At 42.4% G+C, this 19678-nt stretch overlaps 1 protein-coding gene across 6 annotated transcripts in view; it reads right to left on the bottom strand.

The window, feature by feature from the left end:
• Positions 1-19678, bottom strand: part of ARHGEF9 (Cdc42 guanine nucleotide exchange factor 9) — a 422470-nt gene that overhangs the window by 109783 nt on the left and 293009 nt on the right. For all 6 annotated transcript variants that reach the window (XM_019521482.1, XM_019521480.1, XM_019521485.1 and 3 more), the window contains one exon: positions 9724-9915. In XM_019521482.1, coding sequence (XP_019377027.1) covers positions 9724-9915 — 192 coding nt within the window. The remainder of the gene's footprint in view (positions 1-9723; positions 9916-19678) is intronic.

The following is a 19678-nucleotide window of genomic DNA, read 5'->3' as shown; positions in this document are numbered from 1 at the left end:
CCAGCCTCAATGAAGCCTTCAACAACAATAATATTAGGACCTCACAAGGTGACTGTATTGTCCTTTACTTCACAAAGGGTGGAAATCAAGAGAATGAAATTCTAGAAGTTCCACTGGAACAGCTCACTTTGGGAGCTGTGGCTGCTGAGTCACCCCCAGCTGTTGTTAAACAATACAAAATATTCAAAAGATATAATATAGCACCCTTAAGGTTCACCATGCAACTCCTGGGTGGAAACCTTTAAATAGATAATCAAATTTGTAACTTATTTCTGGCCATGCTGATGATTAGTGACCAATTTCCTGACAGTCCAGTTTAACTAATACCACATCAGTCTTTTGTAAGGATCTTGTTTCTCTTTCTTTGCCTAGGAGGGTTTTATTATAGAATGCCCCAATATAGTTAATGAATCTGAGCTTCTAGTCTTTCAGGTGCCTCCTTTGGAATTCCTTGATGATTCGTATCTTGGATTTACCCCTCTCATTCTAATTTTAAAAGGGCATGATCAGGAACAACCTGATCTGCAGTCCTGCAATTTTTAAAATACAGTAGTTGCTCAGCAAATAAATAATATTAGTCAGATAGAAATCAAGGCATTTTTTGCAATAATATTTTGCCTCCCATCTGAAGAATGTAAAACACTTTGCAAAAGTCAGCTCATGTTTGCACCTTCCCCTGACTCTTGTGAAATACAAACACGTTGTGATCCTTGTTTTAGAGATGGAGGCTGAGGCACAGAAAAGTTAAGTAACTCTTCCAGGGTAACATAATGAGCCCATGTCAGAGCCAGAAATCAAACCTAAATTACCTAACTTGCAGACCTGTATTCTAACTACCAGATCTGACCTTCCCTTATCTTGTTTCACTTTAGAGCAGCTGTGTATGCAGCTGTGCATGCACTGCTGTCTGCATGCTGTGACTTCTGTGGTGTATGAAGAAATTTGGTTTTTGGCCTGGTACCTGGGCGCACACACTAGCTGCGCTCTAATACGATCTGCAACATCAAAACTGGTTAATATAGCAAATCCCGAGGTGTCATAACCTATCACAGTCCTGTGATGAATAAGCATCAAGAGCTGGTGAACTCCTAAGAATGAACCTTGACTGAAAAACAACTGTAAAAAATAGCTCTGCTGAATTCCAAGTGTATTGTGTCTCAGTGATTTCAGTATCTTGTTTGCCCAGCAGTTATTCCCATCCCACGCACCACCACCAGTAATACAAGTTCAGGAGGCCAAATTATATCTTCAGTAACCTCTGGGTAGCCCCATTGTCTCCAGCAGGCTTGCAGAGGTTCAGCTGATTGGAAATTAATTAACAGCTTGGCTGCTGATGCAGAAGAGGGAATAGATTCCATCTTGCCCGACATTAGCCACGCTGGCTCTGCAGTGTTAACAGGAGTAAAAAGCAGTCATATCTCACATTGCCACTACTGCAGCTGTGATGCTGAATATCCACAGGGAGTTGAGCTGTGGGGAACCGACCTGTCAGTTTTCCATTTAACTGCTTTAGGGTGTAAAAGTTTCTAGAAATAAAATGTATAAAGCAGCAAATAACTCAGAAACAAGTTCACATTTTTACAGAAATGTCACTGAATAGAGTGTTTTCCTCAGTGTTTCAGGTAAAAGCCCTTCAAAGGATGGTCCTCTAGTCTAGGATAAATGACTGTAGGCAAGATAGCATGAGGAGACAGGTCCTATGCAAAATGCCTTTCACTGATAAAAGAACACATTTCCTCAGGTTACTAGTAAAGGCAGCTTATCTAACTGCTGGTGCTATAAAGTCTCTGGGACAGAGACCATCATTTATTCTATGCATGTTCCCAAGCACAAGAGCTAGGGATAGAAATTACACATAAATCAATATAAGCAATCAGAAACTAGTTCAAATCTGTAACACAACAGAAGTTCAGTGCACATAAACCACTTTCACAATGGCCAGAACTGGTTTAAGATAAACCTGGATGAATGTAGTATCAGATTTAATTGATGTGTTATCAGATTTAATTTAAGCTAAATCAGTTTTTTGAACTTCTGTCCCACATTGTCTCCATATTCAAGTTAACTCACAGTCTCCCAGCATCCCAAGATGTTTTGCACCTCCCCTACAAATCCCCTCCTCCTAGGATGAGTGGGCTAACCCTTGGCTGAAGCTGTCTCTCCAGCCAAGCAGGGAAGCATGTTCTATAGTCCCCCTCCACCCACCGGCTTCTGGCCTGCACTACTGCAGACATGTGGCTGCATTTTCAGAATCAAAAGTGAATGTCTGTCCACTTGCTCATCAGTTCAATCTATGCATTTTAGACTAATCTGCAAAGATTGAATTAATTCAGCCTCAGGCTTTTTGACTGTCTGTACTTAGCCGAGGAGGCTCAAGATGGCTGAGGCGTTTCGATGCTATCCCCACACGTGTTAAAGAGAAATAAACTTCAGTCTGACATCTAAGTCTAAGTGGGTTTTTCTGGCTTTTGCACCGTGGTTGGCAGGCCTTAGTGCATTATTTGTTGCAAAATAGTCAAAAAATTAACTCTTTTGTTTGTTTGCAAATTATCTGTGGAGAGGCCCACCCACCACACCCTCCTTTACAAACTTTGATTTTTTAAACCATTTCATGGAGAGATATGCAAATGAGGTTCAGGCTTGGGATTGCTATTTGCTACCATCCTGAATATTTCCCCCTCACACAGCTTGCCTAAGTCACATGCTACTCAGAAGCTGAAGTAGCACATTTCCACATAGATGTCTATGCAACTGTAAGGAAAATAAACAAATACATATCCTAAGTTCCCAAGCCTTTGCTTTGTATTCAGTTTGTGCATTTGGTTGGTTGGTTTCCAACGTGAGTGAGCAAATGGAAGAGCCAGAAGATTATATATAAACACACAGCAAGCATCAGCTGAAAGGCTGCTGCATAGTTTTTCCAGTAAATTTGCTTCTGTTACATAAAACAATGTCATCTTTCTCCTGCTCCTTCCATCAGGTTTGCTCAGTGACAGAGGATAACTGACTGATGGGCAGATGTTGGAGAATGCTTTGCTCAATGAAGAGCTAAAAATAGCTGACAAACTGTCTCCTTCTAAAGTACTTTTTCATGTAGTCCCCAAGGTGTAGGCCAAAGTTGGAGAGTATTTGCAGGAGGGTAAGTGCTAAGTTTTCTAAGCTCTGGGGTTGGTGCGCAGAGAAACATGGACTGTGAACCGTTCTCTTTTCTTCAACTGAGTGGGAGGTTGAAATGAAAAAAAAAGAAGATGGGTTGGGAAGTCATAAGGTGGCGCTACCCCAGGGTGAGATTGGTATGGATTGTAGGGGGTTTTGCCTTCCCTTGTATCACGCGACAAGGGCCTCTTTGTTGGATCTTTCAAGTGCATTTTAGTAACCTTGGCTGTGGCAAGACACTGACTGTCCTCATCCGCTTGCTTTACCTGTGGCAGGTTTGGGTGCTCTTGGTATTTTGGGGGCAACATGCCTTGAAGTTATGTGGCAGGGTAGAAGTGACTGCCATGAGCAGTGTGTTGGAGTAGATGACCTCAGGAGGTTCCTTCCAGCTCTATTATTCTGTGATTTTATGGCTCTCTGACTTCTTCATATCTATGGACCAGTTCAGAGCGAGATTCCCTGTATGGATAAATCCCTCAGCTCTGACCACCACCCAGTTCTCAAAATATCTCCTTCTGTAGGGCATCATGGTAGGGCCCACTTCTCCTAGTGACCTATAGGCCTAGTTTGAGAGCCATTTTGATATGCATATTCATCAGCAGCAACCACAGGAATGAAGCTCATGTTGCCTTAAATGCAAGGAAAAAATTGGGCTGTCTCTGTTTCCAGGCTGTTATTATTCTAAAACATATCTGAATATTCCTAGTATCATGCATGAGGTGTATATAACAAGTATATCTGTACTGATGATTCTCATCAGCAGAACTGATTTTTGAAACACAGACATCATAACCACAAGGAGCTGCGGTCTAAAATACACAATGCCTAGCACAAAGGTAGTCAAGTTCATGAAGGAGCACACAGTAGAAGAGTATCACCCCAGCAAAAGTACAGGTAAAAAGGACACTGTAAGCAGCCCCAGTACAGAAAGACTTCATGCACCAGCAGACTGTACACTACGGGTACAAACCTTGGGGTGGGAAAAGTGAAAACATGCTGGGTTTGATTATTACTTGGAGCTTCATGAACATACGGATGGATCACCCTGCCGGTACGGTTCCTGTAGAGTCAATTCCCCATACATCCTTTTTGACACTCCCGGTCTGTGTTTTTTAATAGGGAAGGATCCATGGCCCACGGTTTTCCCCTTGACATTTTTTGTGGATGCGTCACTGTCCAGTTTCGTATTGTCTGAGGAGAGAAGCAGCCCTAAGGAAGGGCTAATATCTCCTCAGATATTTGATGGGCCTTTGAGGGAGACAGATGATAAGCAACACTTTTGCCTTATATGCTGCACCAAGGGCCCTCACAGTTACCAGCACATTATGCTGGTTGGCTCAGAGGCAGCATGCAAAATATAGACCTACTTTCTGACAGAATGAGTCAAAATAATGTCAGCTTGTTACCCCAGTGGGCTCCGTACATTTGGGGGGACTCACATGACCGGCCCTGAACAACGAACTCAGCGTGACAGTCTACGTTCACGTTTGCAATTTCCCACAAAATGCTCAGTGCTGTCCTAGTGCCTTGATAGCGCTTGGATGAATGCTAGAAAGCTGTTGCTTTATAAAGAAAAAAGAAAATCGTCCGCGTCCTGGAGCTTTCCTGTGCTTGGATTTGAGCAAAATTTTAGGGTGAGGACTTCAGGACAGAGAAGAGGTCATCCATCCAAGTCACTCATAACACGGGCTATCTTAAAAAAAATGTTTCTTTTCTTCTGTCTTCCTATCCAAGCTTTATCACGTCTCCTATCTACCTTTGTTTAATCTGATTTGTATTCTGCACCCTGATGTGGAAAATACTGCCCCGGGTAATCAGTCATCTCTTTTCAACTCCAGCATGCCTCCTCCATTTTGATCATCCTACAGCTCACTCTTCCATCTTCAGTGCAGACAATGTCACAGTTAAAAGCGCCTCCCTTGCCCATTGCTCTCATGATATAACCTCCACTGTTTGAATCCCTGCACTGGCTTTCCAGGATTTCTCTGCATTTAGTTTGGAGTTTTCCTCTTTATGCTCAATGCTGTACATAGCGTGATTCCTCCTACTTCTCTACCCTTTAAATCAGCGAGAGCTGAAGGTGCTCAGCACATTTACTCTATCAAAACCTTAGACTAGGAAGCAAGGACTACATTTCTAATACCTTTATAATACTGTGCACATCTATGGAGTTGTATCATAGGTAGAGCTAGCAATGCCGCCTACAGTTAAGGTTACCTGACACTTCCCATTAGAAGACCCTGTTTTCAGTTGCTTATTACTTTGCCAAACTCTAGCTGTTTGAGCAGAAATTTTCCATGCTGGGTGTCTGCCTCAGGCTAAAATTTTTTGTGACATTTAAAAAAAAATGATTCAGGCATTTCTGATAATGTAGGTAAGGAAAATGCATTATTTTGTCTGTGTTAAAACATTCCTACAATGCTTCAACTGAGAAGTGCTAGTGCCACCGTGCTTTACAGCAAGGGCATGATATTTGACAAAGGTGTCCGTGATGTATCTTTTGCTGTTCCTGTGAAGATTCATCCAAACTCGGCCTTGTTACATGCCTCTGACAAATCTCAGTCTGCTCAGGCAGCGGGCAATTTTAATTCTGGCACTCCCTAGCTTTTGAGTTCTTGACTGAGTGACCTTAATGTTCTTCCGATGTGGTACTTTCAGTGTAATAATAACAGTGCATAATAATACATTATTGGACATTGGGTATGTTCTAAGAGAGGACACCACAGGCTGAATGCCCTTAATCACTCAAATCAAACAGCAGTCTAGTACAAATGCACATCTTGAGACGTTTCAACGACTCTACAAGAAGTTTTTGGTTATATATGAGAAATGAGACCTGGTTCATGCTGATATACCCAATCCGAATGCATGCGTCGCCTTCATCTGCCAGGCAGGTTTTTGCTTTCATGTTACCTGATTTATAACAAGGCTGTGCTTTTCCTCCAGTCCCATAAATAAGAATGAGGGGGAATTTATAAAACTTGCAGTGTCAACAACACTTCAGTGCCTTGTCAGTTTGTTGTCAGAAGGAGGTTCGTTCCCCAGCACAGGTTAGCACCTCTGCCTGTGTTCACCCTGTAGCACAGATAGGAAATCAAGCTGTCTTGCTTAGCTCTTAACTCAAGCTACACTCTGCTAAAGCACAAAAACACACAGTCAAGTCAACTTATTTGGATACAGCCTGGAGTGATCAAGCTGTCTCAGAGCCTTCTCAGGGCAAACAGATTGCTCTGATTTGTCTGCTTAATTCAAGCAAGATGAGCTTCTTTCCAGCAACGGATGGCCCATCACTGTGCAAATGAGAATGCTCACTTCAGTCTTCCCTGGTTTAAAAAAAGCATTGGTATCACTTTTTAGTACTCCACCTTCTGGTAAGATTTATCCTTCAATTCCACTTAGTGCAATGCAGAGCAAGATACGAGTTTTGGTGACACACATCTTCCCATGTAGTGGACCAGATCCTTAATCAGTGTAGGTCCACTAAAGTCAGTGGAGCGATGTCTGCTTGAACCAGCTGACAATCTGGCCCAATAAAAGACCTAATTAGAGGCTGTCTAGTAGTAAATTCATGGTTTATCAGATAAAAAAATACCAGTGGAGGTAAAGAAATAATATATAGAAAAACTGTTACAATACTTCACTTCTTCAATGCAAATACTTCTAACTAGAACAAGAACTGAATCAAACTCATTGGCTTCTAACCGAGATTTCACAACTCTTCCACCCTTTCAGAAATTCCCATTTTCCGTTTTGATGAATTTTTGCTTTCTCACCAAGACAAGGCCAGGTTAAAGTAAATGAAGACATCAAGTGACTCAAAGTCCTTATGGGCATAAAGTATTAATTCTGCAAAGACCGGACACGTGATTTTATGTTTAAAATTGTCAGTGGCCTGAGTTCAAAGTAATAGACTTCACTGGAGATCATTAAGAGTAAGGAGCAAATCAAGCTCTCAAGAACGCTATCCTCTGAAGGAGGGTAGTGAAGAGGAAAAAAGAGCCTGTGAATCATGTGATAAAAACACAATCCCTCAATGGCATTGCATGCTTTTCCCAAAATGTCAGAAGAAAAGACTACATTTAGCTTAGAGAGAAGAGTTAGTTATTTTTGCCAATATGTTTTTGTGGTAGAATTCAAACTTGAAGCTTGTCATGGAAAGAAGTCAGTTTCAACAAATTTCTCAACTTGAAAAAAAGGTTTAAAAATTTCATACTGTCAAAATGCTAAATGTCAATGCTTCAAAGTAAAAAACAATGTTCTGGTTCAAAAATACTTCCTCTGTAGAAATATATGCTGATTATAATAAAATAATTAAAATATAAAGGTGAGCAAAATCAGAACAAAACATATGCAATTACCAACATAAACTGCTTTGATAATTCCTAATTTTACTTAGAGTTTCTGCTACCAAAATTTTGTGATTACAACCTTTTTTTGTCCCAAATTAAGACAAATCAACTTTTTAAAATGTAGAATTTTTTCTGTCGGAAAGGAAAGCTATTGTTATTAAACTTCTAGTAGACAGCAGGAAGCCAATTTCAATTACTAGGAACCCGATCTCAATTTTAGCGTGATTCACCAACCATTTGTCAGACTGTACCAAGGTACCAAAGTTCATAGTATCAATGCATTTGTATAGTGCCTTTATCCTGACTGATCTCAATACACCTGAGAAAGTATGTGCTGGATTCTCAGCTTGGGATAAACAAACAGCTCAGTGCAGCTACCCCAGTTACATCATGCGAGGATATGGTGATATATAAGAGAAAGCATGAATTTTAATTCCACAGACAGACTCCTTTTAAGAAGGGTTTAACAGGCGGCCTCAATCTACTTGCCATCCTCCAAGCCTCCCAAAACAACTGCTAAAGAGAAGGAAATGGCAAGTTACAGGACGCCTCCTAAGCATATCTTAATTGCCCACTAAATAACAGTTCTTCCAACAATAACAACTCCATTTCACCACAACAAGTTTCCTTCTGCTTCTCACTGTTAAACGTATACATGGTACCCAAAACATTAACCTCCTTGCAGTATCACCCAAAAGGCTAATTACATCATCACACTTTCCTCCGTAAACACACTACACTTGAGACACCTAACTTGGGCCCTTGTCTAATTTTGCATATTTACTAACGTTCCTGAGGTTCGAGTTACGGCTCCGTGTTATATAATGAAGAAGATTAATGAGCTGTGTGCAATATTCCACATGGAAGATAACAGCCACTGTAACTCCATGAAGGAGGGCCAGGCTGAGAATCTAAAGGTCCAGCTTGAACCCCTAATGATAATCTGCCTGCAATTTTCTTCAAGTTGTACACAGTATAATTAAATAATTCATTTAATTCAAACAGTGAGAAAACTCCGTGGGCAGTCAGGGCATGAGTCACTTCAGTACCTTTACAAGGAGAAACAGCAGCCATTTTGAATAAGGAAATGTTGTGAACATAATAGGGAAAATGGTGAAAAAAATTGCTAATAACTTTGCTTAATTACAACCTCATTGCTTCAAACGTATATTCAGAAGTAGCTGGCAATGAGTTTTAATTATAGGGCATGTTTGAAGGATAACAATCCAGGCATTTGTTAGTCAAAATAAAAATGATGGGAACATTTTCTTAAAGGTCCCATTGTCTAATTATTATAAACTCAAATTAACTAGCAGATTTAGTTGAAAATGCTCAGAAACTTCAATCCTTACTTAGAGATACTGCTTCGCTATTACACACACATAAGCACATGGATTCGCACACAACGGAAGAAAGGCAGCCACTCAACCTCTGCAGGAATAGAGAGGCAAGCATTGCACAGCTGGACAGTAGTGAGAGGAGAGGAATGCATGATCAATGGAAAAGGTAATCCAAAAATTGCCCCGCATAAAACATTATCCTAGGATTTCTAATGACCACACATAGTCAACAGCACCTTGGTTTTTAATCAGGATTCATCTGAATGTTTTCCACACATTAAACTTTCTGGAACCTAATCCATCTAATTCAAAAGAAATAGACCCTCACTTTACCAGGTGAAAACATTGGAGAGCCCTCAGTTTAAGTTTTTACGCACAACAGTGACAAGCATAGGACAATTTGCTACAGATGCCTGTCTCCGTTAAGAACGTAGGTAGGAGAATTTGAGAACTCCCCATCAGCAGGAGAAGGTCAAAATCAGGGTGAAAGTAAATTCAAAAGGGGTACAATGGCATGAGGAAGGCCTGCAGCCTGATCCACATCATGAATAGTGTGAGGGGGCAGTACTGCACACAGCAGTGGGGACTTCAAGGCAGGACTAAGGTAAACTGATAGAGCTTCACAGAAGTCCAGGACTGGGGACAGCAGATTGTGCTTCATTTCAGCATTGTGTTGCACTGTCAGAAGCATGTGAGGAGTCTGAAATCAAGACGTATTGAAGACACAGGATTATGGTGCATTGGTAAAGCACTGCATATCTAATCTAAATCTGCTTTGCTGAAAATCAAAGCTATTGTATACTGCCCTTCTTCTTTATTGCAGCCTTTCAGATATTTGAAGACTGCTATCCTGAACCTTTAATACAATCCCAACATACCTCACAAATGTCCTTGAGGTGCTTGATATAGTGGCGCTCTGTGCTCATGATTTCATTGATCACATTAGCTCTCATCTGGTCTCGGTTCTGAAGGGTTCTGCCAAGACAGAGGCAGTCGGCACTTGGATCCAAATGGCCATTCTGTACTTCGCTGGTTCCTTCCTCTACTCCGTCTTCTTGATTCACCCATAGCTGTGAGGAAGAAAAGGGAATGGCAACATGTTTATTAGTGGAAGCATCAGGCGCCTTATTAATCAAGACATCCATGGCAGCAATAGAAAAGTTAACAGAGAGATGCTGGAGGAGAAACAAAGGATGACAGCAGGTCGCAACTTGTATTCTCAGAGGTGGCACCCTCCACAGTCATAGACATCTACATTTTTTCATCTACTACAATACTACTGCAGTGCTCTTTGCCTGGATCCAATATAGAAGGCCACTTCGGGTGTCTTTACATATGTTCCAGGATGCAGGGGGGAAGCATGCTTTAATTAAAGTGGCTCCAAGAGCTGCTCTAATTAAAGCAAACACAGCGTCACATGTATTTAGTATCCCACGCTATAAAGTGGCAGGGGGCTTGGTTTAACTAAAGCTCATTCAACGAGCATTAGTTAAAGCACCCTTGCTGCTATTTTGAAGTGCAGGGAGGTGACACTGAATACACGTAACATGGAGGCTGCTGGAGCGTACTATTTAGCAAGCTCCAGTAGACTTGATTAATTGAGTCTGCTCCAATGCATGCTAAATAGCACAAATCAGAGCAAATGTCTGGCATGTGTATAGATGTCCTTTAATTCTATTAATTTGTCAGAAAGCAGAGCAGGGTAGCATCTTATAGACTAACTCATTCAAAGAGGTATGAGTTTTCATAGGCTACAGTCTATTTTGGCATGCTATGAATGGACTAGCATCTGATGAAGTAGGCTGTAACCCATGAAAGTTCATGCCTCTCTGAGTGAATTAATCAATAAGGTGCCACCCTGTTCTCCCTTCTGTGTAAGTTCAGTCTAGCATGGCTAATTACATCTCTCAGTTAATTTATTAATCTTTATTTCTGAGAAGAGATAGCTAGTGGGAACACACTTCAGCTGTGCCTGATGCTCAGGACTGGCTTCCCTTCCAGGTGTGCAGTGCAGATTTTTAATGGGAAAGGTTACAATTCTGATTAATAAACAGATCTGAACCCATGCTTGTGTTACTGCAGAGCCCAACATAGGGATGTTGGAGGACAGCTCATATCATCTGTATCTTGAGGTTCCCAGTGGGGAAGGGAGGAAAGAGAAATTTGGGATCATTGTAGCAGGCACTAGGGCCACCCTAAATTGCGTTCAGGTTGCCATGGCCAATTGGGCTATGTGGCTGCAAGGAAAATAGCTACGAATGTTCCTTAGCTCCACCTCCTGATCACAGCATGCGCATTGCATGGGGAGCTCTCACTGGAGGAATAAAGAGCCTTTGTGGCCAATCCCATGCAGAACAGGAAGGAGCTTTGTACCAGGGTCTTTCCTTGGGGACCTTCCAGGTCCTTTGAAGTCAGTTTTGAAACAGCCTAGCTGGCTCACAGTGACCATGGAATACGGCTGAATTCCCCTTGCAGGTAGATGGAATTTAAATTGTGTCAGTTTTGACCCCAAAGAAAATAATACTCATGTAATAAAATGAAGATAACTATTAGGACGGGGCATGCTCTGTAGCACACGTGGCCATATGTATTATCAACCACCTTGGAGAAATATCTGTTGCAAAGATATACTATTAAACTTCCCATGTCTCACATAACACCAGTCAGGGCTTCATCTGGAAGGAAAACATCCTTTGAAGAAGGGATAAACTGTTTCCTTTTATCCCAGGTGAATGATTTAAGAAGGGCAACATAGGTCTGGTTCAGAAATCTGAATGAAGCTGAACTTCACTGCAGTCTAAGCCTTGTTAGGACACTGAGGTTTTCATAAACTTCACAGTATATGATATGTAAAGGAATGCTGCTTTTCTCTGATCTCTCTTATTTCACATGACAAGTTTTCCTTGCCTGAAATGTTCCTTAGCTGGACAAAACACTTACCTCCACATGGAGAGACTCTGTGAGCTGTCCTCTGCTATGCAGAGAGCTGACAGAATTAAGAAATCATCCAAAAATTGTTTGGAATGAGTGCGAGTTTGGTGAACAATGTAAAACAGGGGGCTCAGCCCCAAGGCTGCAGGCCAGACCCAGGCCTCAGTGCTGGGTCATCTGGGTACATGGGGGCCTCGTGGGCTTAACTGGGCATGCAGGGCCCAATCCTGGTGCGGGAGGACTCAAGGCCCCAATACCAGAACATGGGGCTGCAGGGGGGCAATGCAGAGCCCCCATTCCAGCACACAGGGTTGGATGGAGGTACCGTCAGGGCCTGATCCTGGCACATGGAGCCACTTGGTGGTTATAAGGGGCCTTGGAGACTGATTCCAACACATGGAGCCCCAGAACCTCAATCCTGGTGTGTGGGGCTGAGTGAGGGCAGGAAGGGCCTTGATTCCAGCACATAGGACCAAGCGGACTTGGCGTGAGGCCCCAATCCCAGTGCATGGGGTCAGGCAGGGGTGGTGTGGGGCCCCAGGGCTTGATCCAGACAGCAGGGGCAGTACAAGACCCAATCCCAGTGCATGGGGTCAAATCCAGCCCGTGGACTGACCCTGTGCCATTCTTCTAGTCCGTGGAGTCCAAACACTGGGTGGGCACCACCGATCTAAAAGGATTTGGACTAGCCAGCAAACATTCTGAATTTACACTGCTTGCCCCAAAACACAACAAATAAGAGCAGCTACATTCACAATTTTTCTTTCCTTCACCAAATAAATAAAACATCCACAGCTTAGAAACTAAAAGATACCATTAGCTGCTGGCTATTTCTGTTTTAGCAAAGCTCTTAATGTGTTTGCAAGTATGTGGGTCTTGCTGTTAATACAATTCCTCCATTCGTTACATCTGTCCCCAAATAGAAAGTGGTTAAAAGACATTAGCAAGGCAAATTGAGCTCAATGTTTAGCTTACAAACAAATAATTTTTTTTATGAAGACTGACAGAAATAGTCATGTGGCTTTAAAAACTTTCTAAGAGAAAGTTGTTTTAAAATAAACATATTCCTTTTTTAGAATCAGCAACTCAAATATTGCAGGACTGAAAATCTGAAAGAAATCTACTTAAAAGCAAACATTCAACTAACTCTATTACTAGCCATTGTCCAAACTGTGAGGAAACAAAATAAAGAAACAACATAAAAATTGAAGAGAAAACTTTATTTTTAATATTCTTTCCCTTTTTACAGTATAAATTAATAGGCTGAGAAATTGTATTTGCTTCCAAAATATGATTTTTAAATTGACTGTATCCCTTTACATTGCCAGAAGGAAAAGGCTAACAACCTTTTTCTAGCTTGTTTCTGTCTTTCTAACTGATAATTACTTTTTCCATAAAACAACATCCCTTTTATTACAGTTCCAATGTTTTGTCTTTCTCCAGTGAGTTTGAAAGGTCAAGAAGTGGAGATTTTTGGAGAAAACCCACCTCTTTTCTACCAGCAGTTTTAATGAGACAGTAAACACAAAAAGGGAAAAAATGTTCTTTCAACGGCAAGGGAAAAAGTTATCCTTCCCACTATACACATCAGATCTTTCAACCACAGAATAGGCAACAGAGATCTTCATCACAGACAAGAAATGAGGGGAACACGTGCTCAACTTTGTCCTGGATGACTGAATGACAACACAGAAAATGACACAGCAGATAACAGACTTAAACATGCAAGAGGCAGCCTTGCTTTTCACCACTGTTGCACTTACATCGAGAGCAAAAATCGATTAATTTGTTCCAGCCCATTTCAATTTGTAATTTGTAATTCATTGCCTCTGATGAAGTGAGCTTCAGCTCACAAAAGCTCACTTTGTATCTGTATCTATATATCTACATCTGTATCTATACACATGCACACATAGATGTGAGCATGCTTTGATTAGCCCAGCGGTTCCCAATCTGTGGTACGCGTACCATCAGTGGTGCACAGACAAGCTGTCAGTGGTACATGTTAACAAATTTATTATAGTTATTTTATGTGACAAAATTTTGCTAGTGGTACTTAAGGTTGAACTGAAAAAAATTGCTTCAAAGTTGTACCATTTTAAATTGGTGGTGCACAATCTGTCAGAGTTTGGGAACTGCTGGATTAGTCCAGAAAGTGCAAATCTATCTTGACTTCAGACAAACAAAACCCAAACTACATCTCAGTTTCTACTTTTCAAGCAGTGGAGTACTGTTCTGACTATGGTCCAAACATCTGGAGAGGTATACAGACAAATACGTGTCAGCATAACTTTTTCCAGGACACTGGAGAGGAATGTTTACATTTAAAAAAAATCTGGTTTTCGTTATTGTTAAAAAAAAAAAAGGAATTCTATGGATTATCAGGGATTTTAAAAACCTGAACTGAGAGCCCAAAGCAATGTGACAAGATCACTTTTTCAAGACAAAGAAACTTTATACTTCTGTATGGCCTAATCCTGTCCTCACTCAAGTCATTGAAAATAAACCAATTTGGGTCCAAGAATTATAAAGCACTTGGCAAACATGAATAAAATGTACCCTCTTGACATACATTATGAGGGCTCTGGTATAGTCAAATGGCTTGGGACTTGGACTGGGACCAACACTCGGTTTTTACTTGTGGCTTTGCCCCTGTCTTGCTCAGTGACCTTAAGCAAGTTGCCTCCCTTTTCTATAGGAGATGGGTTAGGAAAAACAGAGGCCTACTTTTCTGTCTGTGAAATGAGGTCAATGATACTCACCTCCATAATAAAGCACTTTGAAATCTCGTGGTGAAAGAACCAGATGCTGCTATTACAAGGCAAGTGGGTGTAGTGGGCTAGGCTTTCTTTTTTTGCAGTAAGACCCCTTGTTTGGGCTACCTGGTCCTTGAACAAACTAAAATGTACTGCTACTTCTTGCCCCCGAGACCAAAGGGAAAGAGTTATTCCTTGGAGAGTTTTCTCAGAGTTACAGCACCTCCCAGCATCACACCTAGCTAGATGCAATTTGCTCAGTGCTGTGCTGAATGAAACAATCTGCCCAGCATGGTTATTCCCAGCAGAAGCCTTAGTGGGTCAGCAGCAGAGCTAGGAGCAGATCCCACCCATTGCAGACTAGAGGTGGGAGAGAGGGCCAGTTTTAAGCCCACTCAAGGCTAAAGGCCTTGCCATTACTGTGGAGAGCACAAAACTAGACTACAGCATTTGTAGCCTTGGACTGAACTGAGGTGGGGTCGCCAGGCGTGGGAACCATGTGGCATGATGGTACTAACTACAACCAACTACATCCCCTCTCTAATAACCCTGACTCAGTACTGTGGATCTTGCTCATTCTCCCTCCAGACATTGAACCTGTTCCTGCTCTTCAGAATGACTGAGGACAAAGGGAGCTTTGGAGACTCGAAAGTGAGGTGAAAACACTCCTCCCCTCCTAAGAAAGCAACGCCTTTCTTTTCTTGTTACATAAAAGAATCATCCACCTACTGCTAATGCTCTGCACCTTTCTCCAAGACGATACAGCTGAGACTCAATTTAATGTCTTGTGTGGTGGAGCAGAAATGAAACACAGTGAATAGGGCTGTCGGTTCCTGTTTTTTATGTCCAAGTGCATCTAAGGTGGAACGGCTGAGGATGGCCACCGAACTGTCACATGCTGCCATGGTGCCGACACTTCCAGCGGTGGCAATGCTGGTGTTAAACACAATGCTTCTTATATAGGGCAGTGTTTACCTATGAGCCTTGTGTTTTAGGAAATGGGCTGAGTGACAGACCTAAACAGATGCAAATTAAAGAAGATGAGCCAGATTCACCCATGCTAGTGCAGGGAGCTATTAAGCATACCTGGATGCCCTCCTAACTGCCAACCTCCAATCCCTTTCTCACCCTCTGGCAGAATGAAAGCAAGTAGTCATACCATTGCCTTCTTATCTTTGGGGAGCTCCTGCTAGGTGGGGCAGCTTCCAGACCTCTTGGCCACAGCAGAAGCTGCTGAAACTACTGGACCTGAATTACTTCATTTCCCCGCTGGCAGCATTTCGTTGCCTGTACTGCCCACTTCTTGAGCTGCCCAGCATCGCTGGCAAAGGAAGGCAGTAATATCCCTAGAAAGGGCATTTTTTAGGATTCCTGTCAACCATAAGCCCTGGAAGATTGGGCTGAAACTTTTTCTTGGGGCTAGGTGCTGTCTACAAAGATACAGCACTGGCCTAAACAGAGCAGGCCTCCCAGGACCTGAAAATGGGTTGGGGGAAAACAGCTCCATTACGGTGTCTACAGGAACACCTGACAGCCGGTCACAAACCAATCTATCTATAATAATAATAGGTTTATTCTGTTTCGTTGTCTTGGCAGCTAATCACAATGCTTACTGAAACAAGCTGCTGAAGGGGGGCCAGTGGGTGGGTGATGCCCGGGGGATAACCCCACCGAGGAGGGAAGCACCATAGTAAGCCACAGCTCAGGGGCTTTTTTTTTCCCTTGGCAGAGCCTGCCCATTCAAGCTGCCACCGGCTTGCACAGCCCCTGAGCTGCAGAGGGGCCCAGGGCTTCCTTCCACAGCATTGGTGCCCCCGGGTGGGGTGCTAGCTGTGCGGGTGCAACCGCAGCTCGCAGGCAGCACCCACTGGATCCAACAGTGCATGGGGCGCTGGAAGCCCAGGTGTGCTCGGGGAAGCTCGGCCTTGGAAGCCTTCCAGCGCCCCATGCACCATCCCCGCCAGTAACAGATTGCAGTAGACTATCAATTCTTGGCAGCCTATCACAATGATTACCTAGAGAGAATAAGCATGTTATTATAATAGAAAAATTTAGAATTTTGGAATAAGAAGATATCTAGAAAGAAAATTTTACATGTCTAGAAGACTAAGAAGTCCAGCTAGTGAATGTGAATCTGATAGAACATTCCTAAGCCTGTGTTTACACACGGACAGCTTTATGTAGCCTTTTTGAGGGTGAGAAGTTTTGATTCCGTTACAGTATTCGGTCAAAGAATAAGTAAAACTCCTATATTTAAAGAAATACTTTTGCAATAAAAATTTAATCACAAATGTTTTGCAGGTTTCATCTAGTTCTTCAGTGAAGGGTTATTTCTCCAGCAGTGTGAACAGAACATCCCCTCTGCATAAGAGCTCCTTATTGCGACTGGATGATATTGTGACTTCATACATGTAAGCCAAGTAATATGATATATTCTGAGAAAGGTTATTGTAAATAATTCTGACACAATGGATTAGGCTTTCAAAGAGCTCTCGGGGGCCTGGCTTAGCTACATTGATGTTACTGATTTTACTGGGGAGGAAGCTTTGAAATCCTTGGGGCCATACCTGGAATAGTAACCTGGCTACAGCTGTAGAAGAATGAATTACACAAAGAATCCACTGGGAGATAAAACCTAGCGATAACTTTATCAGTACTGAAAAATCAAATATACGTTTGAAATCAAATAGGGCCAATGTTCATATTAAACCCTCTGCTCATGTCAGCTAAATTTAAATGTTTTTTTTCATCCCATCTTCCTGCCCTAATGAAAGTTCTTTCTAACTCGGGGCAGGCAATTATTTCAGGTGGAGGGTTGCTTACTGAGTTTTGGCAAGCCATCAAGGGCCACATGACATGCCTGCTGCCGGGAGTAGATAAATATTAATTTTGTAAAATTTTTAGGGGCCCCGCAGGCCAGATAGAATGGCCTGATAAGGCTGCATTGCCAGTTCTCATGATGTTATCCCATACCTTGCCATACAGTGGTTTTTTATTTTTTTTTTAAAGTCCCAGCTCCTGGGGGTAGGTGATTATGTAAGACCCTCTTAGTTTTCATGGTGGTGGAAAGTATGACCTCTCAAGGCTCAGAAACCAAGAGAGAAATAAAAAGAGTCCACAATTTATTATTTTTGAAAAGTTTATATTTTTAAAGCCATTTTTATGATTTTGGGGGTTTGAGTCATGGAATTTGGATGCATGCAGTCAGAACCAGTTTGGGATGCTCATACAGCAGATTTTTGCTGTTTCCCATTAGAATTTCCAACATGCAAAGTACAAAAGGTGCATTTTCAGTCTCGGTGGCCTCTACTTTAAATTCAAGGAACAAATAATAAAGAACAATTACTACATGTCCAGTAGAGAGAAAGCAGAATGTGTCCTTCACTTTCATATGCTCCAGCCTGAACTGTTTATTAGCACAACCCCCACCCCACAGAATTTGGACATTTCTGTCTTGATCTCTGCAGATTCTTGTATATTGAGAACATTTGATTGACATGACCACAATTTGGTGTGGTGATAGTTGTTATTTTTTTTGGTTTTAGATACCAGTTTCAGCCAGAAGCCAAAAGTACCAAAAAACGAGGTTAGAGTTTAGATCTTGGATCTCAACTGATCCAAACTGTCCAAACCTCTTAAAATCACCCATTGCAGCTTAAAACCTGATTCTCTCATGATACTTGTCAGATTTCAGGTATTCTGACAAGAGTAGCTAGCTGTTAAGAGAGGAAGGATCACTGTCTGGCCTGGATTGGGATGCTGGAAATCTGAGTCAGATTCCCTGATTTGCCACAGATTTCCCATATTGTTTTGGCTTCATGAGCCTGGTTTCTTGCCTATAAAATGGGGTTAGAACTAGACCTTGCCATAAAGTTGTTTATTGTGTCCAAGGGGCTCAGGTGCTATGGCGAAAGGAGCCAAGAAAAGACTTTAGATATTAGACTTCAGTTTTTAGGCTTGCATGGCACTTAGATGAGCCCTCATATATTCTGGTACCTTCTCAGCTGGATGTTATTGCTGAGAAGTGGCAGTGCAGCATTTAGGCTTGGGAGAGTTTCACTTCTTACAGTGCTAATTGTGCCCTCTGACCCGATAACAACAGTGCAAACCAGCTCTTCTATGCTTCACTGACTTGCTCGCTCAAACCTAGTTGATGGTTTGCTCTAGGCGACAGAGGTGGAAAAGGCAAATTGTGGATGACGCTATTTTTTCTGGTACTTTATTATACATCGTATTCACTTAATCTAGATACTGCACTAATGCTCCCATTTGTGTTCTTTTTTAGCTCAATCCATAATAGCCATTAAAATGAGTGAGCGCATTTGCACAGAGATTTAGTCAGATGCAACTCCCCAAAACACAAAAGGATTCATTTCAAAATCAAACTTCTGACTGAAAAAATCAGCCGAAAGTTTCTCTCTCAAATTTATATGCATGCATCAAATTCATAGTTTCATAGTTGGTAGGGTCAGAAGGGACCTGAGCAGATCATCAAGTCCGACCCCTGCCAGGGCAGGAAAGAGTACTGGGGTCAAACAACCCCAGCAAGGTGACTGTCAAGCCTTGTCTTCAAGACCCCCAGGGTAGGAGCCAGCACCACTTCTCTTGGAAGTTGGTTCCAGCTCCTAGCCGCCCTGACAGTGAAGTAGCGCCTCCTGATATCTAGCCTAAATCTACCCTCTGCCAGCTTGTGACAGTTATTCTTAGTCACTCCTGGTAGTGCTCGGGGGAACAGGGACTCCCCCAGTGCCTGCTGATCCCCTCTGACTACTTTGTAACAGGCCACTAGATCCCCCCTCAGCCTTCTCTTGTGGAGGCTGAACAGGTTCAGGTCCCGTAGCCTCTCCTCGTAGGGCCTGCCCTCCTAACCCCTGGTCATGTGAGTGGCCCTCCTCTGGACCCTCTCCATGTTGTCCACATCCCTCTTGAAGTGCGGCACCCAGAACTGGATGCAGTACTCCAGCTGCGGCCTGACCAGTGCCGCATAGAGGGGGAGGATCACTTCCTTGGACCTACCTGAGATACATCTGTGGATACATGACAAGGTACGGTTGGCCTTCCTGACTGCATCCCTACACTACCAGCCCATATTCATCTTGGCATCAATGATGACTCCAAGATCCTTTTCTGCCTCTGTATTGACAAG

The sequence above is a fragment of the Gavialis gangeticus genome, unplaced genomic scaffold (genome assembly GCF_001723915.1).
Source record: "Gavialis gangeticus isolate Ggan-Ray unplaced genomic scaffold, GavGan_comp1, whole genome shotgun sequence".
Lineage (NCBI taxonomy): Eukaryota > Metazoa > Chordata > Crocodylia > Gavialidae > Gavialis > Gavialis gangeticus.
This window is presented reverse-complemented; position numbering and strand designations above follow the sequence as displayed.